Source organism: Equus asinus, chromosome 13 (genome assembly GCF_041296235.1).
Source record: "Equus asinus isolate D_3611 breed Donkey chromosome 13, EquAss-T2T_v2, whole genome shotgun sequence".
NCBI lineage: Eukaryota > Metazoa > Chordata > Mammalia > Perissodactyla > Equidae > Equus > Equus asinus.
Window position 1 is genome coordinate 21,693,412 of NC_091802.1, and position 19,297 is coordinate 21,712,708.

The window sequence follows — 19,297 nt, forward strand, 5'->3', positions numbered from 1 at the left end:
TAAAAGACATATTCCATGTTGTTCTCATCAATTCAGGGTTTATCCTTGGGAAAAAAAGTTGTTAGCGGGCTGCCTTTAGTACAGAATACAAGCGTTATTATACATAGTTAAGCTTCAGGAGTGAGAAGGCAACAGCATACCATGAGGCACCAATGTGGAATGACCTATCTGGGGGACGCTCCAGGGACTCCACTCCTGTCGGCCATCTCCTCGGGCGCAGACTCTGAACTGATAATCAACATTGGGGTCTATGTGCAATACTATGAACTCAGTTTCAGAGCCTACATACACGTCCTCAAAATGATTTGAAGTACATTTACGGAACTGGAGCCTGTAATCTTGGGCTGTAAAGTCGTCATCCACCTAAAAAGAAAGGCTTTATGTTAGGTAAAAATCAGAGAAGAACTTCTCTCAGCAGTATTGCTTAAGAACTTTGAACGGGGGCATTTTCGGCCAAGCATAAGCCCACGTGCTGAGCATGGGCTATTCCCAGGAAGGTCACAGGAAATATGCCATCAATTTTTCCCTTCTTTTCCTTATTAAACAATGTGTTTTAGACTTCCCAGTCTGACTTGAAAAAAATCTGCTTCTTTTGAAGAAATAGCATGTTTTCTACACAATGATGCGAAAGATAAAATATTCAAGTTAGAATTCCACAACTACATCATTCATAAGACCAAGAGAGAATTAACATCCAGAATATATAAAGGATTCCTAAAAATTAATAGAAGACAAACCACCCAACAGAAAAATGGACAAAAGATAAGAATAAGTATTCTATAGAATAAGAAATATAAACAGCCAAAAATATATAAAAATATTCAACCAAATTTGTAATACGGAAAATGCAACCTAAAACCACAAGGTGCTATACTGGCTAAAACATAAAGTCCGACAATGCCAAGTATTGGTCAGGATACAGAGTAACACCATGCAGGTCACTGCTGGTGGAAGATACACTGGTACGACCCCTTGGGAAGAATTTGGTATTACCCAGTGGAGTATTACCAATTCTCTAAGACCTCATAATTTTATGGCTAGGTATATACTTTAGAAAAAAATCCTACACATGTACACAAAGAAACCTGAATAATAACGCTTATAGCAAAAAAACTGGAAACTCTAGGTCCACTGACAGGCAAAAGAATAAAAATGGAATAAGAGCCCTTGTTTTGAACCATCAAAAGCATCTCTACTTCTTTCTTCTATATGAAAGCTTCATTTAAAAAACTTCCACTTAAAAAAATAGTTTCCAGAAGCTGAGCACCCACTTCTGAATGATGTATTTGTCAAGAGCCAAGACATTATGACTCATGTGGACATGGTTTCTATCTAAAATACGGTAACTCATACACATAATATGATTTAAGACACAATATTCTCAGCAATGCTGAGAGTGCGAGGAATTTTATTTCAGAGGTATTATTAGCACAGTGTTGAACAGAAAATATGAGACACCGATATTCACCATCGACTTTCGACTTTTCTAATAAATAGAAATGGGAGAGATCCTCAACTCACTAAGAGTTAAGTTTGGGAAATATGTGATGGGAAATATGTGTTGTGATACAGAGATTTTAAAAAGAACCGTCAAAACTGTGTATCTCAAACAAGACGAGCTACCTCAGTTCAAGCTCCCTGTGACTTTAATTGTAAAGCAACAAAGAGGAAAAAATATTCAAAGGTAGTTAATAAAAAATCAAAGACCCCAAATCTCAAATTCATCATGTTGAAGCCATTTCTACAATTCTGAATTACGTACCTTACACCACCGTACGATGATGCCTCCAGGTTTCTCTATTAGTTCTTCTATCTGTACTGGCGGGCGAGACGCTACTGTTCCATGCTTGAAAATGTGGTCTTTCACTATGTTAAGAATTGAGTCATCCAACTGAGCAGATAAACAAGGCACATCAACCAGTAAAGGCACTTCTGGTAAACTGAGGAAACAAAGCTCATTGTTTATGAGGCTTTTAACTGATAATTAAAAACACAAGGAATATTTTAGATTGGTCACATACTACAATGATGCTGAAGCACCCAGTAAATAATGCTAATGGCAGTGGGGGCTCTGCAAGATGTTACATAAAGATTCCTTTCTCAAATAAACATGAGCAAGAAGACAGAAAACTGGGAGGATCATAATTGTCAAGTTTATATCAAAAGATCCATGGGTCATGCCACAACTAGAAGGACTCACAACCAAAATATACAACTATGTACTGAGGGGATTTGGGCAGAAAAAGCAGGGGAAAAAAAAAAAGATCCATGGGGCCGGCCTGGTGGTGTAGTACATAATGGTTAAGTTTGTGTGCTCTGCTTCCGGCAGCTCCGGATTTGTGGGTTTGGATCCCAGGCGCTGCCCTACACACTGCTCATCAAGCCATGCTGTGGTGGTGTCCCATATATGAAATAGAGGAAGACTGGCACAGATGTTAGCTCATGGCCAATCTTTCAGACCAAAGAAAAAAGGTCCACTTCACTGAGATACGACTCAGTTTCAATGACATGTTCACAATTTTAAAAATTTAACACTTCTCTTGCACATCAGAATTGCAGATAATCTGTAGTGACACCTTACCAAAGATTACAATCACAACTATTTCATACCAGTAATACTGGCAATGGGCAGTGAATTTTGAAAAATATATTCTCTATCTCCCTTAATAAGAATCTTTAGGGGCCTGCTCTGTGGCTGAGTGGTTAAATTCGCGCGCTCCGCTGCGGCTGCCCAGGGTTCGGATCCTGGGCGCGGACATGGCACCGCTCGTCAGGCCACGTTGAGACGGCGTCCCACATGCCACAACTAGAAGGACATGCAACTAAGATATACAACTATGTACTGGGGGGGGGGGGGGGGAGTTGGGAAATAAAGCAGAAAAAAAAAAGAAAAAAAATCTTTAATTGGGGGGAAAAAGGTAGACAGTTTAAATGCTTAAAACTAATCCCAAAAGGCTCTACCTCTTTTACCTGTCCAACTGAATGTGTAAGGCCTTTTTGGTAAAGCTCCACAATTTTTCCTTCTGCTCTCCTACACCACCAAGAATGGCGATCTCACCTACAATAAGGAATAAGAGAACCAGTACAGTGAAAAATGGTCACATTATAAAGTAATCAACACAACTCACGCCTAGGCTGGTCTCCGGTTTTCTTGCAAGCAATTCTTAAGTGATGCCGCAGTTAAACTCCCAAAAAGTAAAAGTAGAAACTATTTTAGAAGTGACTCTAAGCTTAAGCGCAAGAGGAAAAGCGGTACACAATGGCAATACTTTGCCAGAGAGGAAAGATTCTGCTCTCAACAAGGAAATCTGCTTTGTCAACCAATTTTATGCAAAGCAGAAGGCCCAGGTGCTTTTTTCCATCTCTCCTACAGAATCTTCATCAACTTCATTAGGAGCAAGGACAAATACTACCCTAACAGGAGCAATAGGGCATGGGGTCTTATAAAGCCAGATGATAGAGTTATGTTTTCCTAAAAGAATATTATACATTAGATTGGAAATTACTCAACAGAATAGAAAGGAAACGCTATAAAAAGCCATAAAAAAAAAAAAAAAGACCAACTTCTATGTCCTTCCACAGCCCTGAAGAACACTACCAGGACTCTCTTCCATCTGAAGGCACCCTGGAGTGACTCAAGTTTTTGGAGACCACACGACATGACCGTCTCCCTCACCAAAAGGAAAACAGAGACACTGAACACTGCCTCAAAGTCCTCAAAATTCCATAAATAAGTTTTTATCCCTCGGGAGGGGAGAGGAGGCAAGAGGATGAAATTTAAAATATTTCTGAAGTGTAGAAATATTCAAGCATCAGATGCTGTAACAAACATGTACGTGCCTCAAAGGGTTTCTTTTCTAAAATAAAAACATTTCTCAGTCCTCAGGGTGATGGGAGTACACTCCTGACCTGTGCTGAACTGCTTTTGGGTTTGTTTCCAAATACAAAGTCTCCAGGGAAAGACAGCCTGTGGTCCTGCGAAAAAGAATTTTCTCAAAGGCACTGTTATGGCCAGTGGCAGATAAACACTTCTCACTGAAGATAAGACAAAAATGTAATTAGCATGGAAAGATAACACTAGAACCACATTGTAAGTGGGACTAAAAAGGGGATTAATTTCCACTTGGAGTGACAGACCTGTGAGCCACGCACACTTTTTTATGCTATCAATGAAGAATGCACTCAATGAAGAATGGATGGCATTCAAGCTCCTCCTTCGGCTCCTTTTTCCTCCACTGCCCTTTAAATGTTGGCACCCCTCAGAGTTCTACCCTCTGCCACCTTCTCTTCTCATCTTGCACACTGTCTCTTGATGACTACCTACTCCCATGGATTCAGAGTTGACATATATACCATTAATTGCCATACTGACATCTCCAGGTATGATCTCTCTCCCAAGCATCACATCCACATTCCCAACTACCTTCCGGCATCTTAAGCACCTCAAACTCAACATGCCCCAAACTGAATGCCTAACTACCTGCTGAAGCCCACCCTCCTTCTTTGTTTCCTATGTCAGTAAGTAGCACAATTCACCTGGTCATCCAAAATCAGGCTGGTTTTGGTCATCCTAAACCTTTCCCTTTCTCCTCCAACCTACATCCAGGCAATCACCAATAATCAACACGTACTGATGGGTAAAATCATCAATCAGGCTATCTCCAAGAAGTCTTAAACCAGCTCTGCGTCATCTTCACCTGTCACTGCCTTCATCATTTCCTATTTGGATGACAGCCACAACTTTCTAATCAGTCTCTTTTACCTCCAGTCTCACAACCTCTAATCAAGTCTTCAAACTGTAGGTAGGGTCATTTTTCAAAAATGCAAATCTGACTGCAAACTCTGCTGCCTAAAATACTTCAATAGATCCCTGATATGCCATTCACCTCACTCGTGCTGTTACTTCTGCTGCCAATTGTGCTGTTACTTCCTTTTCTTCCTTGCCTTCTTGATGAATTTCTTGAAGCCTCTGTAGCACTCCTCCTACGGAAAGCTACCCTACACTCTTCCAGACAGAGTTAAGCACTTCCCCTGGTCAGCTCCCATCAGGTCTCAGATCTCGGCACGCACGCCTCTCTCACTGGGCTGTGAACCCCAAAGGGCAGAACTCTTACCTTTTATTTGATGTACCTGACAAAGACCTGTGTGAAGGAAGGAAGGGAGACACAAAGGCAGGAAGGTAACAAGGCAAGATTGGGGATGCTTTAACCAAAATAATTGGCTAAAGTTAGGACTAGAACCACTACAATTTCAGGAGTAAACACCAATCATATTTCTTAACCTTCTAAAAATAATGGAGTTAAATACTATAAACAATCAACACTTTGAAAAATATCTGAACAGACTCAAAATGACCTTAAAATCACTGTCTTAAAAATGAATGAGAGGGGCCAGCCCAGTGGCACAGTGGTTAAGTGCACACGTTCCGCTTCGGCAGCCTGGGGTTGGCCGGTTCGGATCCTGGGTGCGGACATGGCACCGCTTGGCAAGTCATACTGTGGTAGGCGTCCCACATATAAAGGCACAGGTGTTAGCTCAGGGCCAGTCTTCCTCAGCAAAAAGAGGAGGATTGGCAACTGATGTTAGCTCAGGGCTAATCTTCCTCAAAAAAAAAAAAAAGTAAATGAGATATCACAGAACCATTTGAAAAAATAATTTACTCCTTCTTGTTTTGTAAATGACTATAATGAACACTTTAATGGCACTTAACCTCTTAACCTGGGATACTTCACTGTGTATCCGTCATCCTATATTACAAACTGACCCAAGGTAGGAACCTCCCAAGCAGCTCACAGATGGCGAGAAGCCTGCTGGTGTCCGGAGAAATCAACAGTGTCTATCTGAATGTGTCACATTTTATAGGCTCTCTAAACTCCCACCTTCTTGGACCAGGTCCTCCGCAGTGTTAACTCCGTGCTCTATGAGCTTCTGGCAGTCATCTAGTGGTTTAATCGTCTCCTGTTCAATGGTGTCCACCTCTTGCAAAAGGGTCACCAATCGCTCATCCAGAAGCTTCCCAAGGGTTCCCTTTAAATCATTAAAATGCTGTTTGAGGACATCTCTCGTCTGTGATGCACTCTCTTTGATCTGAAAAGAAACAACGTAAAAACTCAGAATCCCTAGGAAAAGCTAATCCGCAGGCATCACGCATAACCACAAGGCACGGCACAACCATCATCTTCCATTTATTGATAAACCAAATGTGATTCATTCGCACAAACTTGCAGAGTTGCACAGAACTGGCCTTCAGGGGACACAGAACGGGCTCAGACTCCGGTTCCATCATTCACAAACTATGTCAATTTGGTCAGGTTAATTAAGCGCATCACACCTCAATTTCCTTCTTCGTTTAAAGAATAATAATGCTTACCTCATGGAGTTGCTGTGAGGACTAAATAAAAATAATCTATGTGTTACACTTGGTAAAATAACTGGCACATTGTTGTTCTCAATAAATAAATGTTAGAAAGTATTATTATCTGCACAAAGTAGTTCTTGGCAATAATACATTTCAGTACAAAAAATTTTTTAATTAGGACAGGATTAAAATTCATTTTACTGAAAAGAAGTAAAAAAAAATGGTAGACTAGAAAGCCATAATACAAAAAAATCACCTCGTGGATAAAACGCCCTCATTATGCTAAAAGAAAACTAAGAATTTACTTAAAATCCGAAGAGACTCAAAAGAGGCAGAGAATGTGCATGAAAAACACACCTCTGGGGCAATGACTTAGTCGGTTGTGAGTCAGTCCTCTTTTCAAATCTCAATGAGAGGTTTACAGACCCTCTTTCCAGAAAAATGAATCATCCATACCCTAAAGAAACTTCTTCCATTTCAGAGGTTACAAATTCCCTCAGATGGCAACCATGGCTTGCCTGGAGCGGTATTTCTGAAACTTGGTTTGCAGAAGAATCATGTAGGCTGCCTGTTAGGATTCAGATTGCAGGGCTCCATCCCAGACTTACACATCCAGAAGCTTGCAGGAGAGACTGGAGGAGCGTACAGATGGCGTTCTCACTTTCCACAAGCACACCCATGACTCTGCAGCCCATACTTTGAGAAACACTGCCCTCAGGGTCACAGAGCCCAGATTAAGAACGGTTGCCCATGGGGCTGGCCAGGTGGCACAGTGGTTAAGTGCGCACATTCTGCTTTGGTGGCCCAGGGTTAGCTGGTTCAGATCCCAGGTGTGGACATGCCCCCAGTTGGCACGCCACGCTGTGGCAGGCGTCCCACACATAAAGTACAGGAAGATGGGCACAGATGTTAGCTCAGGGCCAGTCTTCCTCAGCAAAAAAGAGGAGATTGGCAGCAGTTAGCTCAGGGCTAATCTTCCTCAAAAAAAAAAAAAAAAAGAACCATTGTTCCAGGAGGTATCACAGGAAAATCTTTACCTCTCACACATATTTTGAAAACAAATTAGTTGTGTATACAGACACTAGTATCTTTTGTTTTTCATTTTTTTAAAGAATAGAGATAACATAATTCACTCTCTCGCTCAACAGGGAAATTCTTACTACAGCCAAACACCTAGTTGAATTAAAACAAACATATACTTTACTTTGCAGATATTATCATATCAGTTTCATATGACATATTATGTTTACTACCCTAACCCTTTTGCTAACTTATCTCAACAACAGTATTTGAAGTCAAAGAAGAATCCAGCAAGAAAGAATACAGTTGGCACTCCCTATTTGCATGTTCTGCACACACGGGCTCAATCAATCACTAATAACCAACTAGGATGGTTGCGTCTGTACTGAGCGTGTACAGACTTTTTCTTTCACCATTATTCCCTAAACAACACAATATAACAACTACTTACATTGTATTAGGTACTATAGGTAATCTTGAGATGATTTAAAGTCTACGGAAGGATGTGCATAAGTTATATGCAAATACTAAGCCATCTGATACAAGGGACGTGAGCATCCGTGGATTTTGGTATCTGCAGGAGTCCTGGAACCAACCCCCCGTGGGTATGGAGGGAACAACTGTATATCAAAATATGGATAAAGCACAATATTTTAACAGTTAATAGAGAAATTCAGAAAGCTTTCTATTTATCCTCAAATACTAAATTTAAAAATCAGAACGCGGGGCTGGCCCCGTGGCCGAGCGGTTAAGTTCACACGCTCCCCTGCAGGTGGCCCAGTGTTTCGTTAGTTCGAATCCTGGGCGCGGACATGGCACTGCTCATCAAACCATGCTGAGGCAGCGTCCCACATGCCACAACTAGAAGGACCCACAACGAAGAATATACAACTATGTACTGGGGGGCTTTGGGGAGAAAAAGGAAAAAAAAAATCTTTAAAAAAAATAATAAATAAATAAAACTCAGAACGCAAAATTATTTTCCAGAAATGTTCACAATCATGTAAAAACAAAATGCCCATGCCCAAGGACTACAAAGAAATACAGAAGAAAAACAAAAAAAGGAACAGTCTGATCGGCTGTGGTGGGCAGATCACGGAAACAGTTTTTTCTCCTTTGGACATTAATGTGAGTTATGCCGGCGTATGTGCAGTAAGTAAAGGAAGCCCTCAAATCATAAAGAAAAGGAGAGATGCTAAGTTAAGTTCCATTGCTAACAAATCTCTGTAAAGTTACTAGAGAACTTCTACGAAACAAATCCAAGTCAAAGTTTTTTTTAAAAAAAAAGAGGCCATACTCAAAATGTACTTGATTTGGCTGCTCACTCAACTGTGGGATCCTTGAGACTCAGCCCTAACATACATAGCACCTGGCAAATAAACGTTGAGTAAAAATAAAATTAATCCTGTGTGATTTTAAGACCTTTTTAAAAGAACCAGGGAGAGAATGCCTTATGATTTTGATACATCACCTGGAATATCGTTAGAAATGCCCCGCCCAGCACTACTGAACCAGAACGTACATTTTTAACAAGATCCCCAGGTGATGCATGTAGACCTCAGAGATACCAGAATAAATGAAGACAACACATTGGAGCACTGTAATATAGTGTGCACTCCCACCACCAAGAGGAAATTCTGCAGTGGAGCACTATACCACCGAGGGCCTGGCGCCCTCTTTAACGGATACGGCACACACACAGGAAGTGCATCGGTTAGGTAAAGTCAATTTCCTGTTTAGAAAGAATTCAAAAGCTCCTTCAGCTGCTGCAGAGCCTATGTTTTGTTTTTGTTTCAGAACCTCAGAAAAAAAGGAAGTATGTGAACACAAAGCAGTGAGAGGGCCGGGGAAGGGAGAATCCATTTCCAAACCCGCCTCCTGTACTTTCATTATAAATTTGGTCCCTTTTGTTCAGAGAATCCCGACCGTTGCTGTTTCAAACTTGATGCTACCTTGGCATCACTTCCTTCTCCCTGAAATAGTTCATAATTTAAAGCCTCAGTCCCCTTTAATCCAATCATGTGACTAATGAGGTTCATTTGCTTGGCTCTATGAACTCATTTCAAAATGCAGACTTCACCGCTGGGTGAATTTCTTCATATTCGATGTGGTACCATGCTCCAATATGTTCACCAACATGTTGGTAGCTCACTAAATCTTCACAACTCTGAGACGGGGATCTGTATTGTTTAACTTATCAAAAAAAGTAAACAAAGTAAAGCTCGAAGAAGTCAAATAACTTCCCCAAGGCTTCACGGTGCCAGAAACAGTCTGACTCCAAGGACCATGGTCTTCCCACTGTACGAAGCAGTTCAGTATTTACAGATCCCATTTTAAAGAGTTCTCAGGTAAACCTGTAAATTATGTATTGACTGAAGACACGTCCTGCTCTTAACACGTATTTCTCGTCCTTGCATGAAGAATCCTGCGGCAGACAACCAATCAGCCCCAAATGCTCCCTAGCCATTCTAGGCAAAAGAACTGTGATGGTTAGTAACAAAGTAGATTTAGGAATACAAATGATACACAACTCAAGGTCTCCAAAAGGAAATTGTAATATACATTGTTTACATTGATAATATTCCAAACGAATTTTCCACTAAAACCTCTACTGTAACAGACCATTAAAACTTATTTACAAAGTTTCCACTGCAGTTGAATCTAATCCCAAAGCAACTATAATTTCAAAGTTTTAACTTGAGGATGAGTTCACAAAATGCCAAAAAGTCACCGAGTTTATACATCAATACTAAGCCATGCAAAAACCTAGTAAATACACACTTCACAGCCCTCCAAGACAACAGGAACTGATCCAGCTTCGTCCACAGTTTAGTTACCAAAAAGTCATAAAACCTACATAGAATCTGATTTATGACATCTCTGGTTTTAAGTGGCAATATATAGTTGCTATATCAATATAATATAATATGTGTGTATATTTCAGGAAATTAAGTAACTGGAATCTCCTCTAAAACATCATGACTTTATAGAAGAAAAGAATTTTTATCCTCCAAGTTTAATCTAAGAATCTATTTTCCCAATTAGGAAAATTGCTAATAGGAAACTAAAACGATCTTAAAATTAGAGACTGGCTTTAAATACGATTAGCTAACAAGAACATAGTGATCAAAAATAAAGACAAAGTAAAGATATAAAATAGTTAACTGAAATTGAAAAAGCTAACCAAAATGTTTCCTCTCAGTTCATATGAAATGTACTGCATTAGCTATTTGTCTTTGCACTGACACCAAGTCATTAAAAAAAATAATAAAGATGGCAATAACAATTCAGCAGCAACTATCATCTACTGAACACCGGCTATAGGCCAGGTACTTATACCTATGGTCTCATTTAAATTCTACCAGAACCCTATGAAGAAAGCATCTGTAAGATGAGTAACATATGGGAGTCAGATGAACTTGCCAACATCACAAAGCTAGTAAAGTGGCAGAGAATTTGAACTGTCTGACTCGTGTATAGACTCCTAAGCACTGCTAGATTTCCTTCTTGTCTCTCTTAGACTTTTTTTTTAATGCTTATTTGAACTTTCAAAAAGAAGATCTTTATGATTTGGTAGTCTCTTACATTAGCGGCCCCCACTGAACCATGAACCACACCTCCTGGTACTCATAACCTTGAACAGTCCTCTCCCCTAGAACATAGGCTGGGCCAGAGACTAGCAAAGAAGTCAAATGTGCATAGCTACAGAGTGGAACTGATGCTGTGCCAGTTCCAGGCCTCAGCCTTCAAAAGACCTGGCAACTTCTGCTTTCGCACTTTTACGGGTCCTGAGCCACCATGTAAGAAGTACAGCTCTCTTTCTGGAGACAATAAATAGAAGGGGGAGAAAAGTGGGACGGGTGGGAGGGAGAGGAAGGGAGGAAAGGAGAGAGATGAACCGAGGTCCAGCCATGCCAGCGTTCCAATTGAGTTGTGCTACTGCGAAGGCTCCAAACAGGTATGTGAACGTTCTAACTTGAACATTCCAGCCTCAGCTGCCAGCTCACTGCAATTACATGAGTGCTGCCAGCAAAATCAGGAAAACTGAGCCCCAGTCAATCCCCAGACTAGGAAGCAAATAAAACGATTGCTCTTTAAGCCGTTACACTTTGGCATAGTTTATGTGGTAACAAATAACCAAATCACATGATATAACAAATGTTTAATTCTTGACTGTCTGCATTAATGAATAGAATGCATATAATCAAGACCATGGACAATCTAAAAAGAATGTCTGCAAAATTACACCCACAACATTCATAAAGGCACTCATTCAATATTTACTGAGGTCTAGTATGTGCCAGGAACTGGGGCTATAAAGATGAATAAGGCATGCTCCTAACCTCAGAAAAACTGTCATTCTGGTAAAAGAGAAAGTTACATGAACACATAACTATAATAAAACGTATTAAGTTCTCATTTAAGTGGGACAGCCACAAACTGCCATCAGAGCTCAAAAAGGGCATTCTGCTGGAAAAGAGAGCAGGGGACATTTAAAGAATAAGTTGCCAGTTGGAGATGCAGGGGAAGATCACCCTGAATAACAATTATATTTAGTGGTATTATCATTATGGCTAATATTTATTAAGCACTTCATATGTCCCTGGCATGGTGCTAAGCATTTTAAATACATTTCTCATTTTAATTCCCACATTGGCCAAGAAGGTACTATTCTCAACTTCATTGTACAGATAAGGAAAGGGCGGATCAGGAAAGTTGTTTCTCAAGGTCTCATGGCTAACAGAGGCAAATGCTAACAAAGTAAAACGACTGCAAATACAAGGGATTCATTGATACTCCTCGATAATCAAAGCCTGTCCTACATTTGTTCGGCTTTTTAGATCACAAATTAGGCATATTTTTTACCAGATTTATAGTAATAAGAATAGTTCTTCTCTATCAAAATTATACATACACTACAATTTACATTGAAAATAAAATCTAGAGAGAAAAAGTGGGCACTGTGACACTTTTTTTTTTTTTTTTTTTTGAGGAAGATTAGCTCTGAGCTACCATCTGCTGCCAATCCTCCTCTTTTTGCTCAGGAAGACTGGCCCTGAGCTAACATCCATGCCCATCTTCCTCTACTTTATATGTGGGACACCTACCACAGCATGGCTTGCCAAGCCGTGCCATGTCCACACCCGGAATCCAAACTGGCAAACCCCAGACCACCAAAGCAGAACGTGCACACTTAACTGCTGCACCACCAGGCTGGCCCCAACCCTCACTTTTTAATTAACGTCATTAATTTTAACATTGTTGATTCAGAATACTTGTTTCAAATCCCTTCTATACTTTTCTATATTTCAAGTGAGTTTTGGACTCAACAAGCAGCTTTCAGAGCGTCATGTTTATAGACAATTTGTGAAAAGACTTATTTGAGAAAATATGACTGAAAAGCCAATGTAAATATGTGGTCTTTTCCACACAAATATAAGTGCAGCTCTTTCTTTTCTTTCTTTCTTTTTTTTTTTTTGCTGAGGAAGATGTGCCCTGAGCTAACATCTATGGAAAATCTTCCTCTATGTTGTATGTGGGCTGCTGCCACAGCATGGTCACTGACTAGTGGGGTCGGTCCATGCCCAGGAACTGAACCCAGGCCGCAAAAGCAGAGTGAGCCAAACATAACCACTAGGCCCCCAGGCCTGGCCCTGTGCAGCTGGTTTTTTTTTTTTCTCTTGGTTGTTGATTAGTTTTGCTTCTAGAGCCTTGCTTTCAGTACTTTGGCATACCTCAGCCAATATATATCAGCCTACCACCAACAAATGCTCCATAAGTACCTATACAATAGACTCTTCACTTCTGCATTAAAAATTAGACTACACATGGGAAAATTTTCATAATAAATGCTTATGACATGTTAACCAAAAGAAAAAAATGGATACAAAGTTGCATATACAGTAGTCTCTCAATTTTGCAAAATAATATGTCTAGAAGGATACACCATAATGTTAACAGCATTGAGGGTGGCAGAATTATAGGTTATCTTAAAATTATTTCATCTGTGCTTGGTTTTCCCCAGCTCTAGATTTAACCTTTTCTTAGGATACTGTAATAGGGACAGTATAAATACTACTGCAGTAACAAATTATTTTCAAACAGATTTCTGGACTGTTTTGAAAATCGGTAACAGAAGGGGAAGTGGGAGATAAAAGAAGCAATAATAGCTTTCTTTTCTTTGCAGAGCTACTAAGACTTCCTGCCCTGGTTTTCTGAAATAACTTTTTTTTTTTTCCGCTCAGTTCTGTATCTGTCCCAGTTTTTAACTAGTATGCTATGTGTTTTCAAATCCTGCAGGAATAATGATCTATGGAGAACCTGGTATTGTACATTAGTTTTAATCTTGAGGATAAACCACAACAATTTATGACACACACCTACAGTTTAGATGAAACTGCAGAAATCAGTAGAGAGCTGATGAAGCAATAATGGTATACTCTTAAGGCAATGTGCCTCACTTTTTAATGTGTCTACATATGTCACCTGGCGATCCTGTTAAAGTCCAGATTATGATTCAGTAGGTCTGGGTGGAGTCTGATTCCTGCATTCTTCACAAGCTCTCAGGTCATGATGCCACTGCTGTGGTCACAGACCACACTCGTAGTAGCAAGGATCAGAGGGACACCACTGACCAGAGTCCTCACTAGATAATATCTTAATTAGGTACCAGGATCTGGCCCTTTACTCTGAAGAGTAGAGACTTGCTTTTGTCAATGCTCCTGAGAGACACTGAATCACATGAACTAAAAGGCACAGGAAAGCCAACACACTCATTTTACAGAGCGAACTATAACTGAACACAGACCAGAACACTGGTATTTCTCACTGTAGGCACTTCCAGTACCTCAAACTAATCCCCCTTGGATAACGCACAAAGATGGAGTTTCTGGACCGCACAGCTTAAGGACTAGACTCCGGACAGTGGCAATGTCATCAACGTAGTGCCACTCTGGGAGGTAGTGCCAGCTGACATCGCTATGTGACATCTTGATCAGCTATCTCTATTTACAACAAGCAGGAAACCCAACTCTGTAGAAATAAACAAGAGATGAAAACACAATGGAAGTGAAATCTAAAAGTGAATACATACGAATTTAGGTTTTTCCTATTTGTTTCATTTTTAGGGGTAACAGTCTAATGATCAGCCATCAAAGAAAAGAGTAAATCCATGAGGGCAGTGGTGTGTTTTCCTGACCACACTATTTCTAGGACCCAGAAGTATCTCTGACCTACAGGAGGCATCCAACAAATATTTACTGAGCGAATGGACAAATGAGTATTTAAGAAGAGTGGGAGTTAATTTCTTTGGTATTTACATCTTAGTACCAAGAATTCCAGGGAGCTATGGATAACTATTCTTAACGATTTCAACACCCGTTAGGCCAGGCTGCCTGTAAACATTATCTAGCCTTTAACTTATTCAAACAGTAAGAGTTACAGACTACCCTTGCATTCCTACACAGAACTTCCTTTTCTCTGAAGACAGGGGGTAGGGCCTAAACTTAACCACAAGAGGAGAAACTGCTACATGTTGGCAGTTGTTTTTGACAGAATAACTTAAAAGATTTTTACTCTTCTTCCTGCTAGACTTTCATAGACACGATTTCTTAATATGACACAAATTTCATGAGAGATTTTTAAAGGGTAAGAAACAAAAGCAAAGATAAAAAGTATGCCAGGAGTTCTTGAAAAGGTTAAACAAAGAGTTAACCATACGACCCAGCAATTCCTAAGTACATACTAAAAGAATTGAAAATGTGTCCACACAAAAACTTGTACTTGTATATGAATGTTCGTAGCAACGTTTTTCATAATAGCCAAAAGGTAAAAATAACCCAAATGTCTATCAATCGATGAATGGATAAATGTGGTATATGCATACAATGAATGTTATTCAGCCATAAAAAGGATTAAAGTACTGATACATGCTATCACATGGATGAACCTTGAGAACATTATGCTAAGTCAAAGAAAGCCAGTCTCGAGGGGCTACATATTGTATGATTCCATTTCTATGACATGCCCAGAACAGGCAAATTCAAATAGAGACAGAAAGTAATTTGGTGGTTGCCAAGGGCTGGGGAGTAACAGGTAACGGGTATGGGATTTTTTTTGGAGGTGAAGAAAATGTTCTGGAATTAGATAGTGGTGATGGTTGTACAACTTTGTGAACACACTAAAAACCGCTGAATTGTACATTTTAAGGCACAAATTTTATGGTATATAAATTACGTATCAATAAAAAAATCATACGCCAAAAGGAAAGAGAATGAGCAAGTAAAAAATAGATATAAAGGGGAGCATCCTTCCTCTCTGCTCTCCTCCTCCGTGCAAAATCTTTGACTAAAAAGCCATCTATTTCACATAGTTATTCTGAAAATGACTGGAACCCTAAAAATATCCTAACCACCAAACAAAAGCAGCTGCTTATTTTGATAACATTTTTGTAACACAGACCTTCCTTAAAATGCAAGTTGACAGAGGCCTTATTCTACAAACCCAAACGTGTACAATCCACTAGCTTTGAGGAGAGACACATTGTAACTGGCACCAGCACAAAACACATTCCAGTTCACAAAACAGAACTCCACGATTACTCAGTCTAGTCAGAAGGCAATGTCATCAGGAACCTAACTGTGTTGGATGGTCTCTTAGAGTTTTCTGTCTCAAGCCCAAGACAATGGGCCTCAAAAACAAAACAAAAACCCATAGCAAATTACACTAAATTATAGGAAAGTATGTCCTGTATTTAAATTATTGGATATAAAATTTAGGGGCCGGCCCGGTGGCGCAGCGGTTAAGTTCGCACGTTCCGCTTCTCGGCGGCCCGGGGTTCACTGGTTCGGATCCCGGGTGCGGACATGGCACTGCTTGGCAGCCATGCTGTGGTAGGCGTCCCACGTATAAACTAGAGGAAGATGGGCACGGATGTTAGCTCAGAGCCAGGTTTCCTCAGCAAAAAGAGGAGGACTGGCAGTAGTTAGCTGAGGGCTAATCTTCCTCCAAAAAAAAAAAAACAAATTTAAAAGAATATAGCTTTGGAAATTGAATACTAAACCATTCAAGATGGGATCATACTAAATTTTAATGCATCCAATATCACACCAGAAATTGATAAGTACTACTCCTGAGTGCCGAGCTCATTCATTTAGCGTCCACTCTGCTGCTGCTTAATTGCTGATGACGTTAAGCAATAGTCCTGCTCATATATAACATATCTTAACAGGCTGGAACCTTAGCCAAATGTAAGAAATACTTTAATCTCTTTTTAAACAATGTCCTAGGTTTAGAAGCTCTATTTCAAAACAGCAGAAAGAATAATGCAGATGTTTTCAAATGGAAATCAAGATAAATGCATTGGAAGACCTTGAAAAGCATTCACCAAATCAGGATAACCATATCTAGATTTTGCTCCCACTGCTGCTACTAAACCGCAAATGACACCTGGCTTGCACCAGCTCCGTAAGGATTTTAAAATATATAAAACCTAAAGCATGGTAAGTACCCTTAATAATGACCATATCCAAAGGCAGTGTTATCACAGCACTATTCTACCAGCTGGACATTTTCAGATTCTACGCAGCACGGGAGTGACTAGGATGATGATATAGATTAATACCAAGTGCGACGTAGAGAGATCCCATTCCCTCAAATGTTGAACGGATTCCCAATCACTCAAACGATTCCACTCTGAGGGAATCCCGCTCACTCAAAAAGTTAAGAGTAGCTTGAGGATTATCTGTCCTATTACACATTTACAGGGGGTTCTATCTTTTTCTGTATATGTTCCAGAGTGTAGAGAAACCACGTGGCTTTCCTATATCTTTGATAGCCATGTCCCCATGGAACAGGTCACTGCTGTCGCTTGAAAGTATATTTAGCATCTCCTTTCAGCACTCCTCTTTAAATGTTTCTATTTCCCTACACCTTTGTATTCCATCTCTCCAGTGTTTCATTTTCCTTCTTTTGTCTCTGCAACACAGCTTCACCTTAAATTCCACACCATCTAGAATGGGGTTACGCTAAATGGGTTTTTTTCATGCATTCAAGATCACATGAGATATTAAGTACCACTTTCAGGCATTAATCCCATTCATTCAGTGTTAACTCTCCTGCTTCTCTCTCTCTTTATTCCTCCCCTTCCAATATCCATTTTGCCTCCACCGTCAGGTCTCCCCAAGTCACTGCCCCACATTTTCCTGAGGCTTTCCAAAGCCAGTCCGCATCCTCACAGCAGCTCTTCCCAAAGAATCTTCGCCTCCCCCAACTCCGCCAGTCACCACCACCCTCTGTGACGCCCCGGGATTTTGTTCTGGTTCCTCACTCTGTCCAACCTCGGACCCCACCCCCCATGCGCATTACTGCCCCAGTTTAGGGAACGCCCCTCGCGCTCTCCCGCGGTGCCCCAAATTTGTCCCTGCTCCTTAAACCCTCCCCCAGCACCCACCTCCCCGCTCCCCAGACCCTGCTGGGTGTCCCAGCACATCAGCGCCTCTTCCCTTCTCCGTCTGGAGTTTTCGCACATCCCACCCCGCGGAGCCCTCCTTGCCTCGCCCACCGCCGGGCACCCCGCGCCCTCCCCGGGGCCCACAGCGCCGCTCCGGGCGCGGCCCTCCGACCTGCCTCCGCGCCTCCCGCAGCCCCTGCAGCCTCTGGTCCAGCTCCCGCCGGTAGCTCTGCGCCGCCTCCACGTTCTCGCGGGCCTCCTGCAGCAGCAGCTCGGGCTCCAGCTCCATCGCCCCTCGTCCGGCCGCGCGGCCGGCGGCTGCGGGCGCGGCTCCTAACTGTCCCGGGTGCCGCCGAGCGGCCCGGCGCGGCCACGCGCAGGCGGAAGCACCGCCCCGCCCCGCCCACGGCGGCCTTGATTGACAGCCGCGCGCGGCGGGCGGCCGGGTCCCAGCGCCGCCCTCCGCTAGGTCCCTGACCTCGGCCCCGCTCCCGCGCCGCGCCTGGGACGGGGTGCTTCCTCCGGACACGCGCGGAGTCAGGGAAAAGTGAATAACTACACTTTTCGAAGTGCTTCCCACATCTGATCTCATTCTAACCTCACTGCCAGTCCTCCTTGCTTCTCCATTTCACAGAGGAGGAAACTGAGGGTGAGAGAGGGGAATCAACTTTCTCAAGCCCTGGGGATTTCAACCCAGATGGCTCTGAAGTCGTCATTGCCTTACCACCCTAGTAAAGGAGCATGCCTGCACCGGCAGGTATTGTAGGAGGTTACTGTGAACCAGGCACCAGGCTCAGAGGGATCAGACAAGGGCCCCACCTCCCAGAAGCTTGTAGTCTAATGAGGAAGCCAAGACGGAGGCCTGCGCTATGACCAGCAATCCTGGCAGAAGTCCAGGACGGGTGTTAGCAAACTTTTTCTGTAAGGGCCAGGCAGTAAAAATTTAGAGCTTGGCAGGCTTCCCATAAGGTCTCTGTTGCAACATAGCAAATGGGCGTGACTGTGTACAAATAAAACTTTATAGACACACACTGGAATTTCACATAGTTTTCGCGTGTCACCAAATATTCTTTGCATCTTTTTTCAACTGTTTAAAAAGGTAGAAACCATTCTTCTTTCAGAGGCCATACATAACAGGTGGTGAGTCAGATTTGGCCCTGGGCCATAGTTTGCTGACCTCTGGCCAGGGATGTTGGAGCTGAAAGTTGCCCCAGTCTGGAAAGAGAGCCAAGCTGATTTGCTCAAGGTTACACAGCGAATCTGGACTAGAGGCTAGATCCTACTTTCCTGGACCAGACTAAAGTAAAGCTCTTTCTGCTACATTGTTTTGTGCTAAGTAAATGACACTTGGAACTAAAAACATTTAGAAAAGGGAAGCCCTTGGAGAAAATGGGAAATTGGCTTTATCCTGCAGATAAGGTAGGCAGGCACTTAGTAAACACTCAGTAAATAACAGCTGAATGAATCAA

General features: G+C 41.7%; 1 protein-coding gene across 1 annotated transcript in view; it reads right to left on the reverse strand.

The window, feature by feature from the left end:
• Positions 1–18,435, reverse strand: part of CRLF3 (cytokine receptor like factor 3) — a 43,644-nt gene extending 25,209 nt beyond the window's left edge. Inside the window, exons 1-5 of the mRNA XM_044745415.2 lie at positions 18,001–18,435; positions 5,880–6,087; positions 2,971–3,058; positions 1,763–1,940; positions 141–363 (exon numbers count right to left, since the gene is read on the reverse strand). Of these exons, the coding sequence (XP_044601350.2) occupies positions 141–363; positions 1,763–1,940; positions 2,971–3,058; positions 5,880–6,087; positions 18,001–18,420 (1,117 nt within the window). The 5' untranslated portion in view covers positions 18,421–18,435. The remainder of the gene's footprint in view (positions 1–140; positions 364–1,762; positions 1,941–2,970; positions 3,059–5,879; positions 6,088–18,000) is intronic.
• Positions 18,436–19,297: the final 862 nt, after the last annotated feature.